Source organism: Equus asinus, chromosome 1 (assembly GCF_041296235.1).
Source record: "Equus asinus isolate D_3611 breed Donkey chromosome 1, EquAss-T2T_v2, whole genome shotgun sequence".
In the NCBI taxonomy this organism is placed as follows: Eukaryota; Metazoa; Chordata; class Mammalia; order Perissodactyla; family Equidae; genus Equus; species Equus asinus.
In genome coordinates, this window is record NC_091790.1 from 135,487,170 (window position 1) to 135,499,309 (window position 12,140).

At 35.0% G+C, this 12,140-nt stretch overlaps 1 protein-coding gene across 13 annotated transcripts in view; it reads left to right on the forward strand.

Moving 5' to 3' along the window:
• AKAP9 (A-kinase anchoring protein 9) overlaps positions 1-12,140 on the forward strand; it is a 159,885-nt gene that overhangs the window by 117,046 nt on the left and 30,699 nt on the right. For 9 of the 13 annotated variants that reach the window (XR_011502958.1, XR_011502960.1, XM_070508256.1 and 6 more), the window contains 6 exons: positions 478-690; positions 1,901-1,939; positions 3,353-3,585; positions 5,094-5,213; positions 8,048-8,224; positions 8,870-8,974. Coding sequence is in view for 11 of the 13 variants with exons in the window: in XM_070508256.1 (XP_070364357.1) it covers positions 478-690; positions 1,901-1,939; positions 3,353-3,585; positions 5,094-5,213; positions 8,048-8,224; positions 8,870-8,974 (887 nt within the window). In the remaining 2 variants the exon portion in view is untranslated. The remainder of the gene's footprint in view (positions 1-477; positions 691-1,900; positions 1,940-3,352; positions 3,586-5,093; positions 5,214-8,047; positions 8,225-8,869; positions 8,975-12,140) is intronic. The other 4 variants (XM_070508272.1, XM_014842935.3, XM_070508293.1 and 1 more) reach the window with 1 other exon arrangement.

Sequence of the window (12,140 nt, forward strand, 5' to 3'; positions counted from 1 at the left end):
GTCACCATTGAATGGTGATGCCAGGGTTAAAGCTTCTAAAGCCCCAGGCTCTTTATATTCTACCATGCTGTTGTAGAGGATGTTAGCCTCCTAGAATCACTTAATATATAAACTTTCTCTAGTGTATTTAAAATGTGATTCAGTTCACAGGCATCTGATTTGTATTAAGCTGTCCAGGAACCTATCTATTTATGTCTGTTTAATAAAGTTGGTTACCCCTATATGATGTGATATATTAGTGTAGCAAAATAATAGAAAGTTCAGAGGAATTTCATGTTTACACACAATGGTTAACAAGAAAAAGGCTATTTTGAACATACCATAATTGCTACTATCATCAACAGCAAATTCATTTAAGACTTAATGGGTTGGAATGATTAAAGATTTTGCTAACAGTACACCTTTTGTTGCTTGTATTAAAACCTTATGGTAAAATTTGAAATAAGTAATAATCCCATTCCTTGTTGATTTTTATAGGTGTCATTGATGGCTACGCAGATGAAAAAACTCTTTTTGAAAGGCAAATTCAGGAAAAAACTGAAATAATAGATCGTCTTGAGCAGGAATTGTTATGTGCAGGTAGTAGATTACAAGAATTGGAAGCAGAGCAACAGCAGATCCAAGAAGAAAGAGAGTTATTGTCCAGGCAGAAGGAGGCTATGAAAGCAGAGGCAGGCCCCGTTGAACAGCGTATGTATTTTTGGACTTTGTGTGAAACATTCCTTAAAAGTTCAAGGTGTTTTTTCTCCTTTCAGTGCCACTATTCATGTATTTTATATAGGGTTTGAAAAATTATAAGAAAATCTACCTTACTAGTAAATATCTTATCATCTAACCATGTGGAATAAAGAGTTTTTTCCCTTTGGCAGATGTTAACAAGAAAAGATAATTCTTCATTTATCCTCAAGCCTCTGGCTCAAGAGAAAGCTGAATATAATGAGGCAGGATATTTTTTAAATTATGTAAGGCTTAGTTCTTTTAATACCAGAGGGGCAACAAAAATGTATACTTGGGTTAAATAACTAAGTCCACTGATCTGGCACTAGTAGTGAGCAGGAGGGGGTGGATTTTGGCCTGTGAGAGAATAGATTGAAAAGGTCAGTGACTGTTAGAAGCAGGCTGACATCTAGTTTAATCTAAGTAATAGTTCAAAGAATATATAAATTTACAAATCATCTTTAATAATTCCTTAAATAAGAAATTAGGTAACATCTTGAAGTAAAGTTTGTTTAGTGGTAAAAAACAGTCTTCGTAATGATGAAACTTTGAATACTTTTTATCTTCTCTTTTCACTTATGTTACACATGCAGTTAGAATTAAAAATATATAATTTTACTAATTTAATTTGATCAATTTAGAAGTACAACATACATTTTTGTAATATGGTAAAGTTCTTTCTGGGTGGTCAGATTTGTTTAACACAGGTTTAGGAATTTTTCTTTTCTTTCTTTAAAGATTGGCACCTGACCTAACATATGTTGCCAATCTTTCTTTTTTCTTCTTCTTCTCCTCCCCAAAGCCACCCACTACATAGCTGTATATTCTGGTTATGCTATGCAGGACGCCACCTCAGCATGGCCTGATGAGTGGTGCCATGTCCGCACCCAGGATCCAAACCCGGGAATCCCTGGGCCGCAGAAGCGGAGCGTGCGAACTTAACCACTTGGCCATAGGGCCGGCTGCAGTTGAGAAATTTTTATTGTGGAAAGTATATTATACATGTAAAATATTCAAGAAGTACTGGAACATCTCAAAATGTTACCAGTGATAATAATCGATAGTTTCAACTTTCACTTCTAATTCTTTTGTGTGTGTGTATGTGTTATCCTATTTTACAAAATAGAAAATGTGAATTATCATATTTTTGTTCTGTGTATGTTTCTTTTTTCTATTCTTATAGGACTAGTAGATGCTGCAGTCGATGCAGCACCTGGAGCAGGTGTGTTTATGCAGTTGCATGGCCAATCTTTGGCAAACTTACAACTCCCAAAGTTGGGTGACTCTTGGATTTTCAACCAACTAACATAGCTCTAGTTTTACAGTTTTGCTGTTGTGTTTCTACTTACAGTTTTTCTCTTTAACAAGAAAAAACTTTTCTTACAATAAAAATGCATATTTATATTTGAAATTAACAAATGAGATTCATAGTGACCATCATCTTCCTATTCTACAGAGCTTAAGACCATTTTGATTTTTTTAAGGAAACATTGGTTTATTAAAGCATTTTTTCTTTAACAAATATGTTAAGCTCTTACAGCCTATGACTTTTCAGAGTGCTTTTTCTAAATCAGGAAGTATGTAAGATGATGGTATCAATAGGATCAATGAAATTTAGTAAGATAAAGAGACTTTCTGATGGATTTATATTAACATCTAAATCAGTATTGTTTTAAAAGGAAAGCTATTTTCTGTAAATTCCTAGTTCTGAGTACTGTGTTGTCAAACCAATTTGTATAAAGACTCTAGGGTATGTTCCTTCCATTTTCCTCATTGGAGGATTGTTTTACTTTACTGTATATACTTTATTATTGTATTATTAATATTGATAATAATTGCCAATACTCACATAGTGCTCGCCGTGTCCTTCACCCTAGTCTTTACATGTATTGACTCACTTGAGCCCACAATGACTGTAAGAGATCTGTGGTATTCCTATCCCAGTTCACATACAAGGAAACTGAAGGACATCATATTTAGTGTCACATAGGATGTAAGTGGCAGAGCTAGGATTTAAACCCACAGTCTCTGATCTTACACAACGCAGCACACTGCCTCTCTTACTTGTCAGTGTTCCCTCAGTACGTGTACATGTGAGCATGCAAGACTAACTCAGGAACATGGGTCTAATAAGGAGTAAGACTAACAGGAAATTCTGATTGCATTGTAGTCTTTTTCTGTAACTCTTACTTACCTTGGTTAAAGATTTACAGTATTTGATCTTCATGTGTATTGTGTATGTGCGTAAAAGTGACTTTATGGGTTTGGAATGAATTGATTTTTGCCTGAGGTGAATTTTCAATGTTTGAATTTAATTAGATTTTGTTCTTTTCCTTATAGTGAAATGGATTTTTTTTTTTTTGTCATTTGCTATTCTGTTTTCACAAAAATATAGTTTTTAGTGACAGGACATATTCTTTTTGTTAATTCTGTATAATTTTATTGATATTAATCTGCTTCCTTATATAAGAATATGTTATTTTGATATTTTCATAAGAATATTTTCCCTTTTTTATCTGTATTTAATCTCAGATCATTTATTTCATGAAGGTAAAATTTGAACATATAGGTGATTTCACTATTATAACATCATTAATTATGATTTAACCAAGTATATTTTTGTATTTATACACAGAATTATTACAGGAAACAGAAAAACTAATGAAGGAAAAGCTAGAAGTACAGTGTCAAGCTGAAAAAGTACGTGATGACCTTCAAAAACAAGTGAAAGCTCTGGAAATTGATGTTGAGGAACAAGTCAGTAGGTTTATAGAGCTGGAACAAGAAAAAAATGCTGAACTAATGGATTTAAGACAGCAAAACCAAGCACTGGAAAAGCAGTTAGAAAAAATGAGAAAATTTTTAGATGTAAGTATTCTCAACTGGAATATTGATTTTCTCAGTGGAGTGCTACTTGCTGCTATTCTAATTTATGAATTTTAAATTATGAAGAAACTGTCAAATTCTAATATTTCATCTATATGTGTAGTCTACCAGTTAATTAAAAAATACTGTGCCAGGGGCTGGCCCGATGGCCAAGTGGTTAAGTTCATGCACTCTGCTTCTGTGGCCCAGGGTTCTGCTGGTTCATCAGGCCGGGCTAAGGTGGTGTGCCACATGCCACAACTAGAAGGACCCACAACTAAAAAAAATATATATATATATATATACACAACTATATACGGGGGTGATTTGGGGAGAAAAAGCAGAAAAAAAAAAGAAAGAAAAGACGATTGGCAACAGTTGTTAGCTCAGGTGCCAATCTAAGGGGAAAAAAAAAGTACTCGGGGCCGGCTCCGTGGCCGAGTGGTTAAGTTCTCACAATCCGCTGCGGCAGCCCAGGGTTCGGATCCTGGGCGCGGACATGGCACCACTTGTCAGGCCACGTTGAGGCAGCGTCCCACATCCCACAACTAGAAGGACCTGCAACTAAGATATACAACTATGTACGGGGGGGGTTTGGGGAGGTAAAGCAGAAAAAAAAAAAAGATTGGCAACAGTTGTTAGCCCAGGTGTCAATCCTTAAAAAAAAAAAGGAAGATTGGCAACAGTTGTTAGCCTAGGTGCCAGTCTTTAAAAAAAAAAAGTGCTATTCCAGTTAAAGATTCAAATAATTTTTATTGTGCAGCTCTTGGAATTAAAGGCAGTATAGGCAGATAATGAATAAGTCCTATCAGTTAGCCTTTCCAAATTCAGAGTTAAGAAGCTTGTCCTAGTCTTTCCTGTAACCAACAACCAAAGCACGTGAGGATACTGAGAGCTAATTCGCCACCACTGTTTCACCTGCTAAAGATAAGCAGGTAACAGTGTGCCCTTGGAAACACAGGACTGGAGCAGTTGTCTTTTCTCTCCTCCATAAAGATGTTAAATCTTGAATTTCACATGGATTTGTTTTTCTTTGGGGTTTCACTTAAGCCTCATGTTTTCTTCACAGATCAAAGAGTCAGATTCGTATATATTTTATAATTTTAGGTATAAAACCTAGCTTAGGATGAAAGAAATGGATTTACCAAACAATTTGTTCTACTTAGTTTAATGACTAAATTAATGGTGGAATTCCTCCTTTGTTCCAAAAAAGTAAATTCATGTTAAGGAGAATATTTTTATTTCATTTTGTGTTAAACATTACTTAAAGAAAAAAAAGAAATGCTTCAAGTAGTATTTAAATTCTTAAATTTTTGTCAAAGAGCTCAAATAAGCTATGTGCTATACAAAAAATGTTATCTTTTTATTCCTTTTTGGTTTGGGATCTTCTGTGGTCATCAGCTGCTTTTCTTCAAACAAAATTATACCTATAACTAAAGGAAAGTAAGGAAAATAATAACTTCAGGTATATTGTTTCTTCAGTTACTTGTATTATTATTATTAAACTTCAGGAGCAAGCCATTGATAGAGAACATGAGAGAGATGTATTCCAACAGGAAATACAGAAACTAGAACAGCAGCTTAAGGTTGTACCTCGATTCCAGCCTATCAATGAACACCAAACCAGAGAGGTAAGAACTTTACTGATATTGTCTGCCTGACAGTAATGTGTATATTGTGTGTAAAATAAGATACATATTGTAAAAAGTTGTAAAGGAATTCTTTCTATTGCATAAAAATCTTCAAAATCATAAAGTTAAATATTACTTCAACATGAGAAGGTTCTTAAAACCCTAAAAATTGTTTCTATTGAAATTTGGAGTCATTCCCACTTGCATTTATATTCTTGTATTGCCCAATTAAATAAACTTTACTGCTCATTTTTCTTTTCCTAACAAAATTGATCAAAAGGGTTATCTGTATTCACTCTTTACTTCCCCATCTCCCATTCTCTTCTCAGTCCACTCCAGTGACGTTTCTAACCCCCTGTGTCGATGGGGTTTCATATCCTCTACTCTGTTGAAGCTATTCTTGTGCAAGTTATCTACACCCTCATGGCTATGTCCAGTAATAGCCTCTCTGTCTTCATCATACTTGACCATTCATAGGATTCGTTTACAGCCTTCTTCCTGAAACACTTCCTTCTCTCAGCTTCTGTGACACTCATACTTCTTTGGTGTCTTTCTCCTCTACCCAAAATAAATGATGGAGTACCCCAAGACTTAGTCTCGGGCCCTCTTGTCTTCCCTATTTATATTCTCTTTCCAGGCAGTTATATATAAATGACTCACACTTGTGTCTCCAGCTCTGGCATCTCTGGTTGACCTCCAGACTTGAGTATTCAGCTGCCCACTCTGTATTTCCATGTAGATGTCTCAAAATTAACATGTTCAAAGGAGAGCTAGCCCCCACCAAAGAAAGACAAGAATAAAATGTGTCCCTTCTTTATTTCAGTAAATTCTATACCATTTCCACCTTCCTCGTTGCTAAGACATAGAATTTGTCCTTGATTCCACTCTTTCTCAACTTCTACTTCAACCCCTTGGTGAGTCAGGTTGCACCGCATCTTCCTATTCTTTCTACTTTCATTCACTCCCCAAATCCTAGCTGTCATCATTATTTGCCAGGATGATTATGGTAGCCTCCTTCCCACTCTCCCTGCTTCTACTTTTTCACCCAACCTGTCCATTGTCCTCATGTAGACCTAGTCAGAACTGCCTATTTACCAAATGAATGCTATGTGAATAAGGGAAGATTCATTGTATAAATTCCTGAAGGTGGCTTGTCATGGTTGCAAAGAGATCATGCTAGAGGTTAAACCATTCCAGTTTAAATCGTGTTTATATATATTAGGTGTGTGACAATGGCTAAGTCACTTTCTAAAACTTGTTTACTAATTTCTAAAATAGATTATAATAGAACCCACCTCATAAGAGTATTGGCCTGGTACATAGTGAATACTTAAATTTAACTATTATTATTTCTGAAAATGCTTTTTATTTTTAAAAATTTTTGTAGCATATAATTTCTATGCAGTTTACTGGATTTCATTTCTCTTAAAAGAATTCCAAAGTATAAAATGCCTGTAAACTTATTATAGTAAAATGTTATCTACATTCTCTTTGAATAGAAGTGATCTGTTGCGGAACAGCCTTATCTACTAGAGCAGTAGAAAAGTTTTCAGTCCCCAGAGTTTGTAGTTATTGACCTTACTGCTAACAAACGTATTTTCAGCTTTTGAAAACTAGCCATGTTTTTTGATACTCAAAAGAATATTTAAGCTCTAGAATTTGTCATTTCCTATTATTTGTTTTCTTATATTTGAAAAGTGTGACCTGCCTCATTCATGAAACTGCAAGAAACTAACAAGGATGTTTATATTTGACTTTCTCCCAGAACACTGTGATCCATTTGTTCTCCCCTAACCTTTCCAGATCTGATTCCCCAGCTTCTGATTTTCTCAAGATCAAAAAACCCTAACTGTAAAAGTATATTGTGTAACTTTACTATACCTGCTTTGTTGTCTTTTTCCCTTGACCTTACTCCAAATCTTAGTCCAGCCATTATAGTTAAAATGTCTCCCCTTTGGCTTTGTTACTGTCATCCTTCAACCTGTAATTATAGGTAAGCTTACATTTCTTTTACTATTTTGCGAAATAAGTATCACTTTTTTTTTTAGATAATTTCATCAAACTGTCTCACTGAAATAAGATAGAATTCCTTTTTGTTTTCTACCGTCACATTTCTTTTCTTAGTAGGCTTTCTCTCTTCGCTTGATCAGAACTCATTTCATAAGCTATCTTATTAGTCCTTCCTGAATTCTTCCCTCACAAAGCCATTCACGTGAATGGACCTGCCTATCAGAATCACTTAGGGAAACTTTCAAGGTGCACAGATCCCTTTCACCACCCCGCATTCTCGTCTCTATTCTGGGCTGGTGGAGTGTGTAGGCTGGAAAAGCTTTCCAAGTGACTGTATTAAAGCTCCCCGGCCCTCCCATCCCTGTGGTATTTACAGTCATTGTTATTACATGTATCAATTATGATTATTTCTGGAAAGAAAAGTATAATCCATGAAAGATTTTTTTTTAGGTCATCTTATCTCACATAAAAGTAGAAGTCAGTACTCAGCAAACTCATCCTCTTTATTAATAAGGCTTTAGTGCGATTGTACCATTAGTGCTTGCAATTCAGCATTATTCATGTATAATTTTTTTCTCCTCCTAGCTAAAGAAAGTCTTAGTCTTAAGGGAAAGAACTTTTTCTAAAGGCTTGGTGAAAGCAATATTATTTCTCTTTTGCTAGTGCTACTTAGTTTTATCAATTCAGAAAATATCACCTTAGTTGGAGATAGTAGTTACTATCCTTAACAAAAATTAGCACTTTTTGAAATGAGGATAGATATGATGTTATTAGCTTGCCGAAATTTTTTTAAATTACTGTTTTTACTTAATATATATTTCCAGGTTGAACAGTTAACAAATCATCTGAAAGAAAAAACAGACAAGTGCAGTGAGCTTTTGCTCTCTAAAGAGCAGCTTCAGAGGGATGTACAAGAACGGAATGAAGAAATTGAGAAACTGGAGTTCAGAGTAAGGGAACTGGAGCAAGCCTTACTTGTTAGTGCAGACACTTTTCAAAAGGTGTGACATTTTCTTTGGGTTAATTTTATCAAGTGTTTTAATGCAGATTAATTACTCAAACATCAGTTCTTTTAAACCAAAAATTGCTGTTGATTTTTTGTTGATCTTATTACGTAATGTATATATCTTTTGTTTTCATTGACATCATAACCATTTCTGTTTATACTTATTTCCAAATGCTGCTTGCATACCTTAGTCCTGCAAAAGGGAAGATTAGTTAAACCAAAAAAATTAATTACCCTTTTAACCATCAATAAAATCATGATTCTAAAATAATAGCCAAGTGAAAAAGCTCTGGACACCAGTTTAGGCTGATGCTTTTCCCAGACTTAGAAGTAATGAAATCTATTGCCATTATACTGCAGAAAGCAAAAATGAATAAAAGAAGAGCGGGATAAGGAAGGGGGGGTGGCAGAGGAGGAGATAATCTTCATTTTATCTGAGAAATGAATTATACAAGTGTCAAACACTGCTGTTTGAATTTATATAAAATATATTCAAGACCGAATATCTGTAACTTTTGATTATTCACCAGTGTAGATTATTTACTTCTAGATTGGAAAAAGAGATTTGGTACTTCTCCAATTAAAATAGATAATCAGGATTAAAGTCTGAAATTTTGAGAAAATTCTTATGTATTTTAAGGTAGAGGACCAAAAACAGTTTGGAACTATAGACGCTAAAGCAGAATTGTCTCTGGAAGTACAGTTGCAGGCTGAGCGAGATGCTATAGACAGAAAGGAAAAAGAGGTAAGGAGTTTATTTTTACTGATAAAATGTGATTTGAATTGTTTTAAATAAGCCACCTTGCAAATATCGTTTGAAGAGAATGGAGTTTATGGTCTAAACCCAAAGTTTAGTCTGTTTCTTAGCTCATTGCCTAATTTGACCTTGAAGACAATAAACATGTGAACAAATAAGCTGGTGTGAAAAAGCGTGTTCTGCTTAAAGGGGACAAGTGTAAAGGCCTTGATGTGGGAAGTTTTGATGACAAAAAGAAGATAAGGTAATAGTTGACTGAAGAGGAGAGTGCAGAGAGATAGCAGTGTTAGGTCAAAAGGCCTGATCTTACCCTGGGCTTTGAATTGTTGCTACTTTACTGTGCGTGGTTTAAGTTTTATTGCCCGGGGAGGTTACAGTGCTGTTCTACAGTATAGTGAACATATTCTTAAAACAAAAGGTTAGTAATAAAGTAATTATGTAAAATTCTCCTATGTTTTTCTACTCCCTCCCTCCCCCCCAAAAAAAACTCCACCTTTAAAACGGTAGTAATTTTCAATTCCTAATGTAATTATAACTTATTTAAACTTTTGTCTACTAAGTTTTTCTAAAACATATCATACTCTACATTGTCTAGCTCTATCACATCATTTAAAATGTTTAAAGTTTTTTGTTTATTTGTTTTTTAAAGATTTTTTATTTTTCCTTTTTCTCCCAAAGCCCCCAGGTACATAGTTGTGTAGTTTTAGTTGTGGGTCCTTCTAGTTGTGGCATGTGGGACGCCACCTCAGCATGGCTCGACGAGTGGTGCCATGTCCGTGCCCAGGATTCAAACTGGTGAAACCCTGGGCCGCTGAAGCAGAGGGTGTGAACTTAACCACTCGGTCATGGGGTTGGCCCTTAAAGTTTTTTAAATTACGTTTTTATGTCTTTCCATAAAACTTTTATAGGACATTTAATATATGTTAACACATATTTGTTGGACTTAAATAGCATAGAATTGCTAATAAGTGCTTTGAAAAATACAGGAATGATTTAGACGTCAGCTAAAACTGCAGCTCAGAGAACTTGGAGTTTAGAGAAGAAAAGAGCCATCTATATAAATGACTATAATAATGATCATTTCCACAAGAAGGGTTATTTTCTCACTGTCACATAATACCAACTAATGTTCATCTAAGAGGCTCTTGTTTATTTTGTTTTTTGGTTCTTCCAAGAGAGGGGGGAAACACTTTTGTTGATAGGTAACCAGTTCTTTGTGTTTTGAAAAGAATTAACATTTAGAGATTTACCTTACACTAAATAATCAAAGAAATTGTCTGCTCCCTGAAGAGATGGACCTTCAAAACTGGACCCAAAAGCTTCCAAACTACAGGAGGCCTTAGAGAGCATCTGTGAACCAACTCCCAGTTTTTACAAATGAGACGGAGCCAGATGTTGAATGAGTAACGAGTTCAATCACAGCTGACTCTGATCTACTTGTAGTGTTTAATAATAGTGACAAGTACCCTGTCAGAACCCTCTCACCTGTAATTGGAGACTGAAAGACAAGAATGTAGAGTTGAAACATATCTTTTATGAAAATAACTTCTTAAGCATTCTCTCCTACACTAGGCAAATGTTTTCAAATATCTGATGGAGTATAAACACAAGATGTGTATGTGTCATTATATTTGAGATACTTCCTACTACTCTCATTGCTTAAATTTGTGTAAAACATTTTCTTAAAGTTTATTATAATGTTTAGAAATGCAGAATGAGTAGAAAGAGAAGAAAACTTTAAGAGGTAGGAGTTTCAGGATGATAAGAGAAGGAAAATATTGTGGAGAGAAATGAAGGAGGAATTTCCTTAAAAAAAAACACCTTCACCAATGAGATCTAGTTTACAGATGGCAATAGTAAGTAATAATAGTTAACTTTGTTGAGGTCTGTACTACAAAGTGCTAAGTATTGTAAATGCCTTATGTTATTAATCCTTACACTCTCTCTCAGGAAAGGGTCTATTGTTATCTCCGTTTTACAAATGAGTAGGCCAAGTCTTAAGACAAGTTAAGTAACTTGCTCATGGTCACATAGTAAGTGGTTGAGCAAGGGTTCCTCCCAGATTTCTCTGATTCTGGAGTCTCTCTGTGCTGTACTGCCAAAGCCTTGAGGTGTGTTTTGCCTTGGTGAGAAGTATTAAAGACTGTCATTCAGCATTTATTGAGCTCTTGCCAAATGTAGACCACCACTGTTCCATCGTAAAATCAGCACTGGACGTCAAGGAATCTGCTGTGTAACTAAGGAGACATACACATTTAAAAGAGATAAAAGCACTTAAAAAGAAAACACAAATAGGTACAAGTTAATGTAATCCAAACAGTTTAGATATCATTTGGTAGCTAAATTAAACAAGGTTAAAACAAATAGCTACCAGTCTATTTTTACACCTTACTAATACTCTTCTGATTTTTGGTTGTTACAGACTCAGTAATAAGACAGCCTGGGACTGAAACTGGAGTCTGGCTGAATAAGAGGAAAGAATGCCCTATAGTGTCTTTTTTGGACATTGAAGGCTCTGTTGTGATGCCTCAAGTCAGCTACTTATAATAGGAATGTTAGTGCATTAGATCAGTGCTTCTCAAACTTTAATGTGCGTATGAAGCCCCTGGGGATCTTGTTAAAATGTAGATTGTGATTCAGTAGGTCCGGGTTGGGGCTTGAGAATCTGCACATCTAACTCCTTCCCACCTGTTCTCCTGCTCCAGGGACCACACTTTGAATAACAGGGCTTTAGATCACAAAGCTAAGAATTTGACTGTAAACTGTTGTATCAAAAAAGAAAGTAAATATCGTATGAAGTAGGGCAGCAATTTTGAACTTAAATATCTCTGTATGTGTTGATTTTAAAATAATACCTTGTCATCAAAAGTAGTAGTTGTAGAAGATAGGGATAGGTGTAAATACTATTATATTAGATAACTTTGAAGAAGATATAATCATAACAATTTTCCCTGATAATTATATATGCACAACTACTAAATGTACTTAAGGTTTGTCTTCTGAATTTAATACCACTGTTACAGAAAAGAAATTTAAATGTAAGTCTCAGACATTAGTTATTAGAAGCAGGATAAATGATAGTTAGGAGTGGTAAGGCTCCAGAGGTAAACTCCCCAGAGTCAAAAGCTGGCTTCACCACATACTAGCCGTGTGA